Raw genomic sequence first — 20703 nt, forward strand, 5'->3', positions numbered from 1 at the left:
CTGTGTTCATTGCAGCCCTGTGGTCTGACCAGATTGACCCACCATCTCTGAAGACATGCAAAGTGGAGGACGACCTCAGATGGTCAAGTAAGAGAGATATAATATATACTCTGCCCTGGGTCCTATCCTCCTAAACTCATCTGAATCGTCTTTCTTCTCACTTGTGCTTTCTCTCCATTATTTTATCATTCTCTCTCTCTCTCTCTCTCTCTCTCTCTCTCTCTCTCTCTCTCTCTCTCTCTCTCTCTCTCTCTCTCTCTCTCTCTCTCTCTCTCTCTCTCTCTCTCTCTCTCTCTCTCTCTCTCTCTCTCTCTCTCTCTCTCTCTCTCTCTCTCTCTCTCTCTCTCTCTCTCTCTCTCTCTCTCTCTCTCTCTCTCTCTCTCTCTCTCTCTCTCTCTCTCTCTCTCTCTCTCTCTCACACACACACTCCCACAACAGTAGGAAGTAAACACAAACATTCTGCTCTCCTTAGATGACCCCGAATTTTTGCGTGCAGGCCTGTATGTCAAGATGTTTGCAAGTGTTGTTTGTTGGTTTCTGAGGCTTAATCATAACATGCAAGGCCCAATCATGGCACAGTATAAGAGGTGTGGCGAGCAATAAGAGATTACCATAATTACCAGTCTTGGACTACATATACATATCACCCAAGACAATTCACACAATATAACCTCTTCAAGAGGAGCTAAGGACACAAATTGAGAAATTCTGCATCATAATTGTACATCAATAGTTAATCAAACATATTTCTGACACAGTGAATATAGAGATAGTGGAAGAGCTCGAACTATGGGTATGGCAATGGGCGTTCCACTCGTTGTGACATTTTTGGGAATGTGTTTCGGTTTGCCCTCAGGGCTCTGGATCCCAGAACATTCCAGAACACCCCGTCGCTCCCCTCTCCCTCCCTCCCTCCTTCCCTCCATCATGGTGTTTTGGCACTCTTCTTCTCCTGCCTCACGGCCACTCAGCCACCCACCCGTCCTCTTCCCAGAAACCACCGCACCAGACCTGCTGAGTCATCTGCTCACACACCCTTCCATGTTACTCCTCGATGCTCCTTGTACTCACACACCCTTCTGTAGGACTGATCAGTTGGGCTTGCTGGAAGTTTTCAATACGTTTGATGAGGAAAGCCCCTGGGGTAAAACAGTATTTTAGGTGTGACAGTCAGTGATTTCCAAAAACAACGGAGCAGTTTCATAATTTTCCCCTGATTTAGAATGAGGAGATGGAATGTATAGATTGGCAAATTCCCTTGCCAGATATTCACTTCAGAGCAAGATATTCACTAAGGTGTGAAAAGTAGAATTGACGTTTGATGGGGACTATTGTTATTGAGGAGAGGTCCCAATGTCTAATCATGAAATTCCAACCCATTTCCAAAGAGACTGAAATATAAATAAATTAGTACGACAATTAATAATACCTAGGAGTGTACATGCCACCTGGCCAGAGCTTGCAAACTCTTTAGCAATAACAAATATTAATAGAACCCATCCAGGTAATTTAGTTATCCAAACTCCTAAATCACATCTGGTTCGTTGATACATTAGGAAAATCTCTGTGTTTTATCATCACAAACTCCCTAATGCCTCGATCGTGTTGCTAGTGATAAATAGGACCATGCAAAACTTGCTTGGCTCACATGTTACAGTGGCTACCATGGATAGGTCTTTGGGGTTGTTGACGTGTTATTCTATTTGCATCAGATGCGAAGCTCTGACCCCAAGGCCTAAGCGCTTATACAAACATCTACAGATCATTTGTGTTCATTTGTGTCTCCTATTCTTTGGCTTGTGGACCAACATTATTTGCCTGGCTTTGTATTGCTTGGCCATACTGATTCCAACTCTGACCATCCTTGTAGCATTTGGTCAAGCTCTTACTCTACAAACCAGACAGCATGTGTAACATAAAAACTCTCATCACATCTCAAATCAGTGATGGTCTGGGAAGCATGGGACAGTCACTTGTCTCTGGCTGCAGTCTGAGGAGGGAGATGAAAGGAGAAGAGATCTATCTCTCCATCTATCTCTCTCTGGGCCAGCCTGGTCTGAAGTTTTCTCCCTCTCTTTCCCACCTCTCCGCTCATTTGCCTGAGACACCATTCCCTGGGTGCTATTTGTCGACGTTTGCATTCAGAGTAAACATTTCACAGGTGAGCGCCTGGATTTGCATCCCTTCACCCCTCCACACACACCTCGCGGGCGGCCTCTGCTCGCCCTTATGTTAACAACCAAAATCAGTTTCTCCCATAAGCAAATGAGGCAAACCTCCCTCCGTATCTGGGTTACACGCTTGACTGTGGACTAGTGGACCTCAGAGAGAGAGAGAGTGTGACAGCGAGAGAGAGAGAGAGAGAGTGTGTGACAGCGAGAGAGAGAGAGAGACAGAGAGACAGAGACAGAGAGACAGAGAGACAGAGAGACAGAGAGAGAGAGAGAGAGACAGAGAGAGAGACAGAGAGAGAGACAGAGAGAGAGACAGAGAGAGAGAGAGAGGTTTCCCCCCGCCCTGCTGTGTGGCAGAACTCAATATGGGAGCGTGCACACAAGCAAGGGAGTGAGGGAAAGGGAGGAACGCGCTAGAACACTGTGTTCTCTTAAAAAAAACTTGATTCCAAGCCACCACTTTTAGAGTGGGAACATCACAGACGGTGGGCCGCGCCAGCCAGCCCTCTGGGGTTCATCCCCTCTCATGTCCCTGCAATTTAGTCAACACGTTTCAGCTGAGCCTAATGGAGATCATGTGTGGGGTGGGCCCCTGCTACCAGCTAGGCCCCGTCAGGACCCTGTGCCAAAGATCCACCACTCCTCCTCCCCAGTCCTGCGGCAGAGCCTAGGGCCTAGGTCTATACCTAGCTGGCAGAGAGAGGAGGAGGGGGCTGTGTGTGGATCAGGGTAGCAAACAGGGTGAATAGAAAAAGAAGATTGCAAAACTGTGGTTCTGTTTGTGAGTATGGAGTTGTTTATCTAACCCTCTCCTCTAGGGGGAGCCGCTGAACTGCTGAGAGGGGAACGGTTGTGGTGGGTGCTCTCTGGCTGGCCGACCGCCAAGGTTGTGACACAACACAACCCCATTAAGGTGTTTTGATAAGTGTCCAGTTGAGTTTCCCCTGACGAAATACAGAAGCCTGTCCCCGCCACAATTTAGTCAACACGTTTCAACTGGCGACAATTAAATAGAGATCATGTGTGGGGTGGGCCACAGCCACCAGAGCCATCAAGTCCCCGTGCCAAAGATCCCAGCTCTACCCTAAAGCATATATTCAGCAGGAACAGACAGAGAGAGAGATGGGGGGGGGGGGACTGGGCTGACTCCACTTCTCCCGAATCAGACAGAACAGACAGAGAGAGAGATGGGGGGGGGGGGACTGGGCTGACTCCACTTCTCCCGAATCAGACAGAACAGACAGAGAGAGAGATGGGGGGGATGGGGGGGGGGACTGGGCTGACTCCACTTCTCCCGAATCAGACAGAACAGACAGAGAGAGAGATGAGGGGGGGGGGACTGGGCTGACTCCACTTCTCCCGAATCAGACAGAACAGACAGAGAGAGAGATGGGGGGGGGGGGGGGGGGACTGGGCTGACTCCACTTCTCCCGAATCAGACAGAACAGACAGAGAGAGAGATGGGGGGGGGGGGGGGGGGACTGGGCTGACTCCACTTCTCCCGAATCAGACAGAACAGACAGAGAGAGAGATGGGGGGGGGGGGGGGACTGGGCTGACTCCACTTCTCCCGAATCAGACAGAACAGACAGAGAGAGAGATGGGGGGGGGGGGGACTGGGCTGACTCCACTTCTCCCGAATCAGACAGAACAGACAGAGAGAGAGATGGGGGGGGGGGACTGGGCTGACTCCACTTCTCCCGAATCAACAGCAGCTGAAGGTTTGGATTTTCCTTGCGTGAAATCAGATACGGGGCCCGACTCCGGGGCCTGCTAGACTCTGGAAAAAGAAACAGACCCCTAACCCTCCTCACGCACCCCCCTTATCCGAAAAAGAAGAGAATTTCAACTGCAGAAAATAAATGTGTCCCTGAAAAAATGAAGCAGAAGCCGTGGAAATTACAAAGGAACAGATTTTTTTGTTGCTGAAAATATACCCAGTTCTCCAGACGTAGGGGAAAGACATTTCAACAAGACTGTGGCACGCAAGTTCAGCATCCTACCCCCTCAGGGCTGTGGCGTGCAAGCGCTTGCTGTTTCACAAATACAGCCTGTCTTGGGAGGGGTTGAAGGTAGCTGAAGGATGAGACTAAAAACAAACAAAAGTGAACTATTCTAAAATATACTGTGTCCGTAAAATGTATATAGTATGTGCAAGCTGGAAGTAGAAGTGTTGTTGTAAGCTGGAAGCCTAAGTGTTGTTGTCTATTAGTTTACTCCAATTAGGGGAGGGATAGTGGGGTTAGGGGAAATTATAAAGGAATATATATTAAATATATATATATATTTTATATACAGTGCATTCGGAAGGTTTTCAGACCCCTTGACTTTTTCCACATTTTGTTACGTTACAGCATTATTCTAAAATTGATTAAATTGTTTTTTTCCCCAAATCAATCTTCACACAATACCCCATAATGACATTTTTGTAAATGTAAAAAAAAAAAAAACTGAAATATCACATTTCCATAAGTATTCAGACCATTTACTCAGTACTTTGTTGAAGCACCGATTAAAGCCTCAAGTCTTCTTGGGTATTACGCTACAATCTTGGCATACCTGTATTCTTCTCTGCACATCCTCTCAAGCTCTGTCAGGTTGGATGGGAAATGTCGCTGCACAGCTATTTTCAGGTCTCTCCAGAGATGTTCGATCAGGTTCAAGTCCGGGCTCTGAATGGGCCACTCAAGGAAATTCAGAGACTTGTCTCGAAGCCACTCCTGCATTGTCTTGGCTGTGTGCTTACGGTTGTTGTCCTGTTGGAAGGTGAACCTTGGTCCTCAGTCTGAGGTCCTGAGTGCTCTGGAGAAAGTTTTCATCAAGGATCTCTCTGTACTTTCCTCCGTTCATCTTTCCCTCGATCCTGACTAATCTCCCTGTCCTGACTAATCTCCCTGCTGCCAAAAAAATCTCCACAACATCATGCTGCCACTACCATTCTTTACTGTAGGCTTGCTGCCTCCAGATGTGACCCTTGGCATTCTGGCCAAAGAGTTCAATCTTGGTTTCATCAGACTAGAGAATCTTGCTTCTCATGGTCTCAGAGTCTTTAGGTGCCTTTTTGGCAAACTCCAAGCGGGCTGTCATGTGCCCTTTACTGATGAGTGTCTTCTGTCTGGCCACTCTACCATAAAGGCATAATTGGTAAAGTGCTGCAGAGATGGTTGTCCTTCTGGAAGGTTCTCCCATCTCCACAGAGGAACTCTGGAGCTCTGTCAGAGTGACAATCGGGTTCTTGGTCATCTCCCTGACCAAGGCCCTTCTCCCCCGATTGCTCAGTTTGGCCGGGCGGCCAGCTCTAGGAAGAGTCTTGATGGTTCCAAAATTCTTCCATTTAAGAATGATGGAGGCCACCGTGTTCTTGGGGACCTTCAATGCTGCAGAAATGTTTTAGTACCCTTCCTCGACACAATCCTGTCTCGGAGCTCTACGGACAATTCCTTCGAACTCATGGCTTGCTTTTTGCTCTGACATGCACTGTCAACTGCAGGACCTTATATAGATATGTGTGTGCCTTTCCAAATCATGTACAATCAATTGAATTTACCACAGGTGGACTCCATTCAAGTTGTATTGTAGAAACATCTCAAGGATGATCAATGGAAACAGGATGCACCTGAGCTCAATTTCGAGTCTCATAGCAAAGGGTTTGAATACGTATGTTAATAAGGTATTTCTGATTTCCCTTTGTCATTATGGGGTATTGTGTGTAGATTGATGAGGAACATTGTTAATTTAATCATTTTTAGAATATGGCTGTAACATAAAACAAATTGGAAAAATGGAAGGGGTCTGAATACTTTCCGAATGCACTATATATACAGTTGAAGTCGGAAGTTTACATACACCTTAGCCAAATACATTTAAACTCAGTTTTTCACAATTCCTGACATTTAATCCTTGTAAAAATTCCATGTCTTTGGTCAGTTAGGATCACCACTTTATTTTAAGAATGTGAAATGTCAGAATAATAGTAGAGAGAATTATTTATGTCAGCTTTTTTTTCTTTCATCACATTCCCAGTGGGTCAGAAGTTTACATACACTCAATTAGTATTTGGTAGCATTGCCATTAAATTGTTTAACTTGGGTCAAATGTTTCGGGTAGCCTTCCACAAGCTTCCCACAATAAGTTGTGTGGCCCATTCCTCCTGACGGAGCTGGTGTAACTGAGTCAGGTTTGTAGGCCTTGCTCACACACGCTTTTTCAGTTCTGCCCACAAACTTTCTATAGGACTAAGGTCAGGGCTTTGTGATGGCCACTCCATTACCTTGACTTTGTTGACCTTAAGCCATTTTGCCACAATTTTGGAAGTATGCTTGGGGTCATTGTCCATTTGGAAGACCCATTTGCGACCAAGCTTTAACTTCCTGACTGATGTCTTGAGATGTTGCTTCAATATATCCACATAATTTTCCTTCCTTATGAAGCCATCTATTTTGTGAAGTGCATCAGTCCCTCCTGCAGCAAGCACCCCCACAACATGATGTTGCTTCAAGGTTGGGATGGTGTTATTTGGCTTGCAAGCATCCCCCTTTTTCCTCCAAACATAACGATGGTCATTATGGCCAAACAGTTCTATTTTTGTTTCATCAGACCAGAGGACATTTCTCCAACAAGTACAATCTTTGTCCCCATGTGCAGTTACAAACCATAGCCTGGCTTTATTATGGCGGTTTTGGAGCAGTGGCTTCTTCCTTGGTGAGCGGCCTTTCAGGTTATGTTGATATAGGACTCATTTTACTGTGGATATAGATACTTTTGTACCCGTTTCCTCCAGCATCTTCACAGGGTCCTTTGCTGTTGTTCTGGGATTGATTTGCACTTTTCGCATCAAAGTACGTTCATCTCTAAGAGACAGAACGCGTCTCCTTCCTGAGCGGTATGACGGCTGCGTGGTCCCATGGTGTTTATACTTGCGTACTATTGTTTGTACAGATTAACATGGTACCTTCAGGCATTTGGAAATTGCTCCCAAGGATGAACCAGACTTGTGGAGGTCTTGGCTGATATCTTTTGATTTTCCCATGATGTCAAGCAAAGAGGCACTGGGTTTGAAGGTAGGCCTTGAAATACATCCATAGGTACTCCTCCAATTGACTCAAATTATGTCAACTAGCCTATCAGAAGCTTCTAAAGCCATGACATCATTTTCTGGAATTTTCCAAACTGTTTAAAGGCACAGTCAACTTCGTGTATGTAAACCTCTGACTCACTGGAATTGAGATACAGTGAAATAGTCTGTCTGTAAACAATTGTTGGGAAAATTACTTGTGTCATGCACACTGTAGATATCCTAACCAACTTGCCAAAACTATTGTTTGTTAACAAGAAATTTGTGGAGTGGTTGAAAAACAAGTTTTAATGACTCCAACCTAAGTGTATGTAAACTTCCGACTTCAACTGTATATATAGTACCAGTCAAAAGTTGGGACAAACCTACTCATTCAAGGGTTTTTCTTTATTTTTACTATTTTCCAATGAGTTGGTTTGTCCAAACTTTTGACTTGTACTGTATATTTGTTTTTAAACAGTGTATTTTCTCTGCCATCCAAATCCACATTTTACACTGAACCCATCAACACCAAATCAAGTGGAATCAGACAGTGTGTGTGTGTGTGTGTGTGTGTGTGTGTGTGTGTGTGTGTGTGTGTGTGTGTGTGTGTGTGTGTGTGTGTGTGTGTGTGTGTGTGTGTGTGTGTGTGTGTGTGTGTGTGTGTGTGTAGCAAGAAACCACGTCACACCTGTTGGTATTCACAATGTCTCTTTTAAGCCACTGACACTCAGGACAAGGAAGTCAAAGTCAAACAAAGTCTAGAGCATACATTGCATACCTACATTCCCACCTTACCCAGTATCAAACTGCCACTACTGCCTATGTACAAAAAATCAGCTACTAACAGACAGAACATAATGCAGCCCATTAGCCTATGTACAGTACGCCTAGATAAAATGTATGCCACTAAACTACAGGAGGTTGGTGGCACCTTAATTGGGGTGGACGGGCTTGTGCTCATGGCTGGAGCGGAATTAGTGGAATGGTATCAGATACGTCAAACATATGATTTGATACCGTTCCATTTGCTTGTTTCCAGGCATTATTATGAGCCGTCCTCCCCTCAGCAGCCTCCACTGCACTAAACCATGTGCAATTGCATATAGGGAATTGAAGGGATGACTTACTGAATATAGTTGCAAGATGGGGAGACTTACGGCACTTCACAATAACTGGCACACCTGCATGTTGCACTCTTCTGTAGCCGAAGGCCACGTGTCTGGTTTCCGTGGAGTTAATTATTAATTGCTGCGTGACAAATTTAAGATGATAAAAAGTATAGCCAAACGTTCATATTTTTCATCCCTTGCAGTTTTCAGAAACGACAGTTGGCCTACTTAATGAAACATAGCTTTGGCAAGATGCTATTAGGCTACAATGCAATTTGCGCCCGTCTTGTAACATCTTGGCCAACTATAACTGTTTAAGGTAGTAATGTAACCCTAATTTATTGACTTAATTATCTATCAATTTCTGTGAGGGCCCGTTGCTAAAGAATCGAGTTACAATGATGTTCCTTTCTATATAGTTTAATTCGAATAGTAGCTGTAGTAGCTGTAGCACATAATTGACTCAGGTGAATCCCCCGCGCAGGTGAGCATGGGGAAAGGTATTGTCAAAATAAAAGTCCCTGACATAAAGTCTAAATGGTGACACTATAATAAAAGTCTCAGAATTCTGATTATAAAACATATATTTCTTATTCCAAAACCCTGGCTACAGTAACAACAAACCAGTCAGACAGGACTCAGAGATGAGTGACAGTTATCAGGTGTTCTATGGCTCCCGTTGGCCTACTTTCTCCAATAGGTGATTGACTGCCGCACCCTGAGCAAACCTTCATTCTTGACTGCCTGCCAAAGAGAAATTAAACTGATCAATAGAGCGATATTAAACTGCCATTTATTGGTTTACGGAAGCCTACATCACACAGAATGAAGAATTAAAAAACCTAATCAAATGTTTGTCTGTCACATAAATCACCTGATGCTGTCACTATTGTCAATATTGGTAATTGTAAGTGGAGCCCCCCTGGGCATAAACTGGTTGAGTCAATGTTGTTTCCACATCATTTCAACCCCCCAAAATCTATGTGATGTGGATTTGCAAAAAGTCATCAACATAAGGGAATTTCATATTTTTTCATCCAACTTTTAACTGAAATCCAATGACATGGCGACATTTTTTGTTGATTTCACGTTGACAACTCAACCAACTGTAAATCAAAACTAGACGTTGAACTGACGTCTGTGCCCAGTCGGTCCTTTATGGGTTAACTATGTCTGACTCAACAGGTAGACTAGCTGAAGGCCTAGGTGCATACACTAAGTGCATGCTGTGTGCAGTCATGTCCTCATCTGTCCTTGTATGCGCCTATCAAACCCAGATACTACAGTACAGTAGGTGGCAGCAGATGAATGAGAAGACTGAGACACATATACACACACTGCTCATGTTGTGTTTGGAAAGAACTGCCAGATCAGCCTAACCCTGCAGTCATGCCTTGGTTTTTGTGGGGCAGTATGGTGTTGTGCTTAAGGAAATAAACTGGTGGCAGGAGCTGCTCCAAATCCCAGCGAGGAAAACTGCAGAGTCAAACACTTGAGCATGATCTGAATTTCCTCTGTCAGTTGAATAAATTAGGGAATGCGTGGCTGGGAAATTTGACTCAAAACAGCTGGCTTCTGTGTACTGTGTTACCTATGCGACTACACTTCAGGATAGTTTAGCACTGACTGGTCTGTGACATTGATCCGGTTTGGTTACTTTTGCAAAATACACAGAAACATAGAACACACACATTCTCTCTCTGACTATCTGTCTCTTTCTCTTTCTTTCTCTCTCTCTTTCTCTCTCTCTACCACTCTTTTTCACCAACTTGGTCTCAGAGCATTTCATATTACTCTGTACGTAAATCCGAGACACTCCATATCAGGGGTTGGAACCTAAATAATTTTCCAATCATTGCATTCTGAACAGAATAACAATTTTTTTGTTTGTTTCGTTCCACTGTTCCAACCAGCCAATAAAGTTCTGAACCGGTTCGAACCCCCAAAAAAGTTCCCGGTTTATATCGCCTCTTTCTGTTTATTTTTGAACCTGTGAAATCAACCGTTTTTTACATTTAGCTCATTGAATTACTTCACCAAACAGTACGGACAGAGTAGGCTAGTTGTTTACACCCGTGATGGACGGTGTAGCCTATGGCACAACATGCGACTGAAATTTTGCGGGTGGGGAGAGAGCGAGAGAGAGTTGAGGAGGAGGCTTGAAGTACTGGGCATCTTGTTATGACATGCATTATCTGAATTAGGTCCACAGAATTATACCTAGGAGGAGTGGTTTCTATGGAGGTACTTTGAATGTCCTTTGAGCTAGCTAGCTAATAAGCTTGTGTGTGTAGAGCGGTAACAGAATTAAAAACACATCTTACCTTTTTGTAGTTAATAAATCCAAATTGAAACGTGATAACTAGGCCTGTAGTATCCTTAACTAGCATTGAAAGAGTTTGCAATTCGTATGATATGTTAAGAATTACAATTCGTACAATATATTACGAATTAGCAATACGTATGATATGATACGAATTACAATTTGTTGTGGCTAGTTTTAGCTAGGTGGCTAACGCTAACATTAGCTAGGCGGCTAACGTTAAGATTAGGGTTAGAAGTTAGGTTAAAGCGTTAAAGTTAGGAGTTAGGTTCAATGGTTAATGTTAGGGCAAGGGTTAGCTAACATGCTAAGTAGTTGCAAAGTAGCTAAAAAGTAGTAAGTAGTTGCAAAGTTGCTAATTAGCTAAAGTTGTCCATGATGGGATTCGAACATGCAACCTATGGGTTGCTAGACGTTCGCGTTATACGCTTACGCATCCACCCCGACCAACCACCCTCCTTTCGTTTTTGACTTAAGTAACCTTCTGTCTTATGTAACCATACCAAACGTAACATATTACACTCATTTGAGTGTCTTGGATTTACATATACTATGTAACATCTAGTCTATGAGACCGGGCTGCTCTCCCTCCCTCCCCCTATTTGTGTCTGAATGTGACGGTTATCTCTGTAGTTTCCTGTTCCCTCTCTTCAGTGTGATTTATGTAGAGTTACACAACAGCCCACAATGCACAACAAGCTGTCAGTGTTAGCCTCTTTTAATTATTCGAAATAACAGGGAATAATGTTACTGTAGGTTCCTCTGGTTTAGCTGGAATGGTTGTGTAGGAAGAATGGGAGTATTCTGAGGCTGAGGGGGAGGACTCTCTCATAACTTCACAGATCTATTTGCTGATGTGCTGTCACAGCTTCATGACTGTTACTGACCTGTTACTGTCAGTTCATTACTTCTAGCTAGATAGTGTTTGCAGGGTTGTAGGTCTACACTGTCAGTTGGGGACGTGGTACTTTACTACAGCTTCCTGTCAGTGGAATGAATTCTCACTCTCCCTATCTCACTTTGACTCTGAAACATTTTCATGGGCGGGTCATGTATGACATCTATGTGCACCAGGAGTCTCTAAACCAAATGCGTTCTTTCTCTCTCCCTCTCTCAGGTCCCACCGCTGATCTCTTCCCCCAGAGGACCTCCTTCCCCTCTCTGTCCCCGCTGACTGACCCTCGTTTCTCAGACCCACGTATGCACTACCCAGGGGCCTTCACCTACTCAGCCAACCCCTCCAGCACGGGCATCGGAGGCCTCAGTGTGACGGGAATGTCTGCCTCCTCCCGCTACCACACCTACCTGCCCCCACCCTACCCGGGCAACCAGAACCAGGGAAGCCACTTCCAGTCTAACTCCTCCCCCTACCACCTGTACTACGGCACCGGGTCCGGCTCCTACCAGTTCTCCATGGTGGGCCCGGGCGGGACTGGGGGTGAGCGCTCCCCCAGCCGCCTGCTGCCCTGCTCGGGGGCCTCAGCCTCTGGAGTTGGCAACAGCCTGATAATCCAGGGCCTGAGCAACCAGAGCGAGGGGGTGGAGGCGGATGGTAGCCACAGCAACTCCCCTACGACCATGAGCGGGTCTGGACGCATGGATGAATCTGTCTGGAGGCCCTACTGACTGTTAGACAGCTAGAGGAAATGTAGGACAGAGAAGAGAGAGAGAAAGCAAAAGTAAAGAAGTTAAATGAACAAAAAAAGATGAATCCTTCCCCAAAAAATAAATGTTGCATGTTTGTCTTTTATTTTCCCGCACTCGCTTCGTACCCTTTTCCTAGTTGACCAAAGACATTCAATGTCTGTCAGAATGCCATGGCCAGAGGTGGCCTTTTTGAAGGCCATGGGTACACCCTGCACTGTGACAGGGACTATTCTCTGAGACTCTGAAAGCCATACAAATCTCATTATTTTCAATTGATGAGTAAGAACTGCAAAATAACTGTAAATAGATGTTATGGTGTTAGAACAAATAAGCCATAGTAATATACTGTATCAGGTTCTTCTGAAAAACAGGTACAACATGCATACCATAGACTATGAAAAGGCACAACTTTCACATCCATTCATTCTATGCAGCTGATGAACGGTAAAAATGCAAGTGCTATTGTGGCTAATCAGCCAACGAGACCAAAACTATCCTTATCCCTCAGATGAGGGATACCTTTCTTGGCGTTACAAGCTAAACATCCAGAACAGTGACTGTACTGCCTCAACGGCCTTTGACTGTTATGTGAAAACAGAAGTCAAACAGGATGTTTGCTTCACATGACTCAGAACCTGCCCTAGATGACTTGTGGCTGTATTGCTAATGTATACATGTCAATTGATCCTGAAGCTTTTATTTTGTGAGCGGTTTGGAGATTCATCCATCAGTCCATGAAAGATCATCAAGAACAATCCATCGTCTCAAAGTAGTTATGCATTGCTTGAAAATTGCATGTATTATCTATACTAGGATGGATCAGTCCTTGGAGGTACAGTAAGCAATGCTTATTCAAAATGAACAACATTATGTATTTGAGTGAAACTCCCCTGTAAAGTCGTTAATGTATTGATCATCTATGTAGCAGAACAATAGCTGATATTCTGAGGACCGTCCAGGACTTTAGCAGAGAAGAGGTTTTTTGAAGCAGGAATTTTATGGATTCCTGTCTTTTTAGTTTCTTGGACTGTTATCTTTATTTGTACTTATGGTAGGCCTATATATTTCTTCATTGTGTCTGCAAACTGTTCTAGTGTAGTATGTCTGAACTAGATAATACAGTTTACTTTTTTTATATTTATTTGAGCCAAATTTGAGAAAATGTTCACTTATGCCCAAAAACATTTAGCATTTCTCTCTACCTTATCTTTTTTGTATAAATATTTTGTTTATTTGTCGTTTAATATAAAATTTGAATTTGTGTAATATATTTCTTCTAAATTATGAAAAAAAACTAAACTTTTAATGTTATTATTTTGTATTTCAATGTAGCTTCGATGCACTAAAAACATTCATGATATTTAACCATTAGAAGCATAGATCCCAACATTAAATCCAACAATCACTTTATTTATAAGATCCCCCCTTAAACAGTCGCCCAATCATCAACCCCCAGCCTCCTTGAGTTCACATTTTTCCACTCTTTTAAAGAAGAAAATAAATACTTAAGGTACACAACCCACATTATGTGGCTATGCAGATCTTGTTTCTTTGTTTATCAAACAAAGATACTAACCTGTATCAAGAATGACTGAAACCTCAGACTATGATTGGCTTAATCTCAAACCACATTGGCATGTCTGAAGTGGCTAACTAAACAGTAGAGATGGAGTGGGCTGATTTTCACACGTAAGCATACACACACACACACACACACGCGCTTTCTGTGCTGCAATCACAGGTGTGATTGTGCACATTCTCACAGACCCAATGGCCTTTCCCACCCCAGGGGGACACAGAGAGTAGGGATGAAGATAGAGGGGTGTTCAAAGTGGGATCCTCTTACCAACACCAAGGGCAATCCTAACTAAAAACAAGCCATTGTTGTGCACAGGTCCCTTTGTTCTGCATGAGCTGTGAGTCCTTTGAAGCCTTTCTGAACGTGTTTTCTCTCCTTCCTATTGTAATTTACTGATCATTAGTGCCTGCAGCTCAGGGCACTGCACAGGATTCAGATGTCAGGACAGAGCATCTTTTTTCTATGAGCTGTGCTGAGCCACTTAATTCATTGCGTCAGGTGTGCCATGTTAAGAAATTGAGGTGTTTTGGTGAAAAGGAGGAGGAGAGTTGGTGGGGCTTCTTAAGAGCAGATATTATACCAATTAGGGTTGGTTTAGCGACCCCAAATCTTTGAGCTCATACATTAAAAAACAAAAAATACTGTTAGCATTTGTCGCTCAGAAAAAAAGTTAAGCTAACTCTATTGACAAATCTACTACCTTATGCCTTATTTTTGTTTAAGACAATCAATTATATAAAGATGCATTCCTAACTCTTGGGGAGTGGAGGGAAAGAATAGCATGTTCTTATAATCACTGAGTTCCTACCCATCCCTTTGGGTTTGAAGGCCTAACTTTAGATTGGGCAAAATTCATGCAGCTATGAGAAATCAAAGATGTACCTGATATCATATGGTTATATCAAAACCAAAGAAAGGCCTGTAATATTGTTACATTGAGGGTTTGGATTCGTTGTTTTACACAAAATGTCTCGGTTGGTTTCCATTATCTGTTGATAAAATGTCCATACCTCTTAAGAGGTTGTGTGTATATCATGAGGCATTTGCAAAACAGGGAGGTTAAATTGTACAATTACATTTTATTTTATTTTATGTTGGATAGAAAAGCACAAAGCTTATGTTTTCTTTAATGTTTCTTTTAAACAACCTCCTCTTCATTTTGTTATACCATAATGTTAATTCATTTTGCTCAAAGCATGTATGTCTGAAGCTGATATGTTAATTTAATTTTCATCCATGTAATATCCTTAAAGACTCTGTATTAAGTGCTTGTAAAGTGTGCAGATAATGTAGTTTTTAATCATTTTAATTAAAAAACATAAATTTCAGATTTTTCTCAGGATCGTTGTTTTTATTCCAATTATAATATGACAAAATGATGCATGTATATCAGTTCCCCTTAATGAGGAGAAAATCTAGGTTATGTCAACACAAGTAATAATACTCTATAGCATAATAGAACCATTGAGCTAAATTTTAGGGGTCTCAAAAATATTTACGACCACATCCTTCACAACAAGCTCTCACAGTCTCACATCAGAATAGTTTCTCAAACGCCACATTTCTAAGTTGTTCCAAACGTCAAATTTCAAAGTGTTTAAGGTTAAGTTTAGGCATTAGCTCTGAATTTTTAAGGTTAGTGTAATGAACATGAGGGGAGACAGAGAGTTGGTTTCAAGCGCAGGCCGCAGCAAGTGTTTATTTGTAAAAGACCACAGGAGGAAGCAGGCAGAAGGTCATACACAGGGGGTCCAAAAAGGTAACAGTACATGCAGGGAAAAGGCTAGTTACGTCGTCCAGGAGATCAGGAAATAGGTTGATAACAGGAAATCCGAAGGGCATCATTAGTGAGGCAGACCAAAACTATTATACACGGGAGGATTAAATTACGGTGGAAACCAGCGCTCCAAATAGACATATGTCACAAAACAAATAATACCTCACAATGATGGGGTGCAAAGAACTGAACTAAATCGTGTGTGATAATGACATACAGGTGATCAGAATTCAGGTGATTGGGATCTGGAGAGTGAGCTGCGTTCAGGGGATCTACGTGTTTGAGAGTGTGAGTTGGAAGCAGACGTTACAGTTAGGGTTAGGTTTAGGCATTAACTCTTAAATCTTAAGTTAACCATTAGGAGATCATGCCTAACCTTAAGTGTTAAGGTTTGGGATAGGCTTAAAACTAAAATCTCAAAAACAACTTTCTATCGCTGGATTTGAACATGCAACCTTTTGCACCAAATGTCCCATTTTTAAGTGTTTAAAGTTAAGTTTAGGCATTAACTGCAATTCTGACATTCAATATTGAAAAGTCTCAATTGTAAATACCTCTATGATTAGCAAGAGGGAAGGTATTGAAAGTGAAGAATGTAAACACGTAGGCACATGCTATAATTCACCTCTAGAAATACAAAACAGGATCACCTCAGCAGACTAATGGGTACAGTATAAGGGAACAAATCTTCAATCAAACCCACTCCATTCCAATTTATTCCGTTCCGGCAAATTCCGTTCTCATCCAATACTCTCTTAGGCTCAGAGCCGAAAATACCATAGACTGTATACCATGTCCCTTCAAACTCTCTCTCTCTCGCTCTCTCTCATCATCTAAGTGGTGGTTACCCAAGCCTTCCCTCTTCATTATCCCCCAGTCTCCCATCAGTATGCCACTCACTGGCAAATTACCCACACTTCTCAGTACCTCGCAAACGCCACATCTGTAAACACGGCTGTACCCAAGGCTTAAATAGAGCACGTCCCAGGAATCCGATACCACCCTGGCATCCTCCACGCAAAACACATCAGCAAGTTGTCACTTGTTAAAAAACAAAAGAGCAAAAATGAGGAATGTCAGCGTTGTTTTCCACTGTAAGATTGGGTGTTAATTTATGCATTGCTGATGGCATCTATTTAGCTCATTTGAGGTCTGCCCACAGGATTAAACACTTGAGATCTCTCTCTCGTAGGGTGGTCTGCTATCAAATTAGTTCTGTGGTTAACCTGAAATACAATACCCACAATCCCTCACTCTTAAACTAATCCCACCTGTTGAGATTCCATGAAAAGGTTTGTTGCTTCCCTCACTCCCTCGTTTCTTTCTCGCTCCCTCCTATGCTACTTTCTCTCTATTCCTTTTTACCTCTTTCCTCTCCTTTCTTCTCCTCTTCTATTCTCTCCTTCATGAGTCTCAGCATCGGGCCTTCTGTGGGGTCAGTCTTGGCAAGGCAACAAAGCCTCAGGACGCACACACGCAGGCACGAGACACACTGCATTCAATTAACTCAGAACACTCAAAGCATCTCTACACACACTCAGAATCCCCGCTGACAGATCTCACACCGGTTGGATTCTCACACAGAGAACCTGAGCTCCACTTCACAGTGTATGACAGATCTGTGCTGTCTTAAACATTACCATCCATTTCCTTTAGTCTCATCACAGAGCCAGTGTCCTTCCACACCGCTCCCCCACGGCTCAGAAAATACAAAGAGAAGACGATAAGCTTTCAATTAGCCAGAGCTCTGGGGAATTTTCCAGCTGTATTCACACACTCTGTGAGATTGACTCTGTGCTTCACATGTGGGGACCAGAGGAACTCCCATCTGGGTTTGGCTTTGTCATAGACATACAAGAAGAGTTTTTTTTGCTGCCCTCTTCCTAAAACTGTAGCTCTCCGGGAAGACGGGAAACACACTCAAAGTGTGTTTCCCGGATGTGATGGATGTGATGGAAGTCGAAGATGGCTTGATGAATGGTCTTACAGTATGAGGAGAGTGGGAGATGTATTCTTCAGTAAGCAATCAAACACACCGGTACGCAAACACCAAAATGCAGGTGTGCGCAAAAACAATCGAAGCCATTGGGAACATCAGTTAATACAGACATTACATTCATATGTTTCGTAAAACCGACATGACCTTGTAGTACATGGTTCCATCCTGCTTTTGCAGAATTTAATTTTTTTCCAAGTCCCCTTTTTCCACTCTGTTCAAACTCTTCATCAGCTCATCAGCTAGTTGACAGTAATACAACACAAACAAGACTGTTTCTCAGTTAGAGAAGAAGAGAAACACTATTTATAAATACATATAAACTGGGAAAAGTAGGGAGACATTTTGTTTCTCTTTTTTTGGAAAGAGTACATAATCATTAAAGCCCTCTCATTTCTCATGAACTCAATATCCCATGCTGCAGTGGACACAGCGGTACCTGCATTCAAAACCCATTAGAGCTTATTCTGGAGCTGCTGACCTCTACTCCCAGAACTCGTGAGAAGTGGCAAGCGGGCTAGAACCGGTTTGATTTGGGTGCTTAGTACGACCGGGTCTATTTTCTAACTGGACTGGTGGTGGGAAAAGCGGCTGCCGTCCAAAATCAAGGTTCCCACAGATTGACCAAGAACTGTAAGGGCCAAGGGTTCTGGCGAGAGTCGTGATGCATCCCTTCTCACACTGAGGACCATGATTAACTCAATGACAAAGAGGGACAGAGTGAGAGAGGGGGGAGACAGATATCTAGGAGAGAAAAATATATATATATAGAGAGAGAGAGAGAGAGAGAGAGAGAGAGATAGAGATAGAGATGGAAGAGAGAGATATGGAAATGAGATGGGAAAAGAAAGAGATGTGATAGAGAGAGAGAAAGAGAGTGAGAGAGGAAGGGAAGGGAAGGGAAGGGAAGGGAAGGGAAGGGAAGGGAAGGGAAGGGAAGGGAAGGGAAGGGAAGGGAAGGGAAGGGAAGGGAAGGGAAGGGAAGGGAAGGGAAGGGAAGGGAAGGGAAGGGAAGGGGGAGAGGCAGAAGAAAAGTGAGTGAGTCTCCCAGTTAAGGTAGTTTCTCATACAGTGTAACTCTTCAGAGACTGTTCTCTGTTTCTCCACACACCATCCAGTTCCCACAGCGAGGAACTCTCTGTGGAGCCAAACCTCTGTTACGACGGAGACCCATGAGGATCAGTGACGAAGGTTTGACTCAGAAAATACTCACAGAAACACTCACTCTATCAGATCCATCTAGATAACTTTTTGGGGGGACAATATGTTTTTGATTGTTTTTCTACAGAACTCAGTCAAGTTTAATCTCCCACAAATCCACATACATTCATTCTCACAGAGGGATCCATGAACAAAACACTAAGGCAAAAAATGTATCCAAAACAAACAAAAAAACTTTCTTGTAATTGATTGAATGACACTAGAGATCCATCCTAGTAGACATGTTCAGAATTCATGATGCCACTTTGGAACCAGGACTTAAAGATGTTATCAAACGTTGGAGGTAAGGTGGGGTTATTCCGGGTGATATTGGTTCTTTCCACCTCATGAATTTATGTACATTTTCCCAAATACGAATGGAATTAAGAATCATTGGATTGTCCGTTTTTTTTCTTCAATGCCTTGGACCTGAAGTAGTGAATATATTGTAGATTATACGGTATTACATTTGTGGCTTCGATAGTCCTCCATGCAGTTGTGCAGCCCAGTAATACATTTTCATATGAGGTAGTCCAAGACCTCCAGCTCTATAGGGTAGTCATCTAGACACATACACTTAATGCCCTTGTGCGGAGAGACACAGTATAAGTGCTTAGTTCGAAACAAAATGCTGGGAATTGCATGGAAATCCTGCTCTCATCTTTAAACGGACAGTCCAGTTATTGTGGAATATTGTGCAAGTGAAGTGCAGGTGAATAATTATGTTTGGCAATTGCATGCACTTCTCAATGTAGAACTCTTATGTTGAAGCACTCTACTTCACACTACGTGTGTCATCAACTGCACAACTGAGTCACGATCACATAGGCTTGAATGAATTTGAGTTGAGGAGAAACAGAAATGAGTAATCCAAGAAAGATGTTAATAAATTAATTAGAAGCAGCACAATTTTATGGACAAAAAGAGCCTCTCCATTACCAGCAAGACTACTGCAGGACAGACAGTCAGACTGTAAGTTTCATAACCAAGACCATGGTCATGGGGTTTACTGACCAAGACCACAACATCTAAACTCTTCATTCTGACCATTAAATGGGTTGGAGTTGTTCTTTGTGGATTCCTTCGTTTCATAATGTCCACATAGCTTCATATTTTCTTACCAAATTACCCTTAAATTGATTTGGCCACTTTCATTGAGAAATTTCAGAAAATAGAACATTTGAAACAGAGTGAAAAGCACATCTGTGTCAGTGCATTTCACAACACAACACTGACACACTGTATTAGGTTCTTGTATGAGTTGGATTTTTTTTTTTTATTCTTTATTTTTCAACTTGATATATTTGTGCATAATCGGTGACACGGGACATCAACTGAATAGAGAGGAAGAGAAAGAAAAGGTTTCCCAGAAATGTATTGGGAAAAAAACCATCCACACGGTGGAATCGTTTTTTTCCTGAGAACCGATACACGACACTATCCTCTTTCTCACACAGTAAACTCTGAATAACAATCACATGTCCATGATCACTGTCCTCTTTCTCACACAGTAAACTCTGAATAACAATCACATGTCCATGATCACTGTCCTCTTTCTCACACAGTAAACTCTGAATAACAATCACATGTCCATGATCACTGTCCTCTTTCTCACACAGTAAACTCTGAATAACAATCACATGTCCATGATCACTGTCCTCTTTCTCACACAGTAAACTCTGAATAACAATCACATGTCCATGATCACTGTCCTCTTTCTCACACAGTAAACTCTGAATAACAATCACATGTCCATGATCACTGTCCTCTTTCTCACACAGTAAACTCTGAATAACAATCACATGTCCATGATCACTGTCCTCTTTCTCACACAGTAAACTCT

General features: G+C 42.8%; 1 protein-coding gene across 1 annotated transcript in view; it reads left to right on the forward strand.

Moving 5' to 3' along the window:
* Positions 1–15215, forward strand: part of LOC120060275 (runt-related transcription factor 3-like) — a 53096-nt gene extending 37881 nt beyond the window's left edge. Inside the window, exons 5-6 of the mRNA XM_039009456.1 lie at positions 16–87; positions 11779–15215. Of these exons, the coding sequence (XP_038865384.1) occupies positions 16–87; positions 11779–12287 (581 nt within the window). The 3' untranslated portion in view covers positions 12288–15215. The remainder of the gene's footprint in view (positions 1–15; positions 88–11778) is intronic.
* Positions 15216–20703: the final 5488 nt, after the last annotated feature.

This window comes from Salvelinus namaycush, chromosome 15 (genome assembly GCF_016432855.1).
Source record: "Salvelinus namaycush isolate Seneca chromosome 15, SaNama_1.0, whole genome shotgun sequence".
NCBI classification, from domain to species: domain Eukaryota; kingdom Metazoa; phylum Chordata; class Actinopteri; order Salmoniformes; family Salmonidae; genus Salvelinus; species Salvelinus namaycush.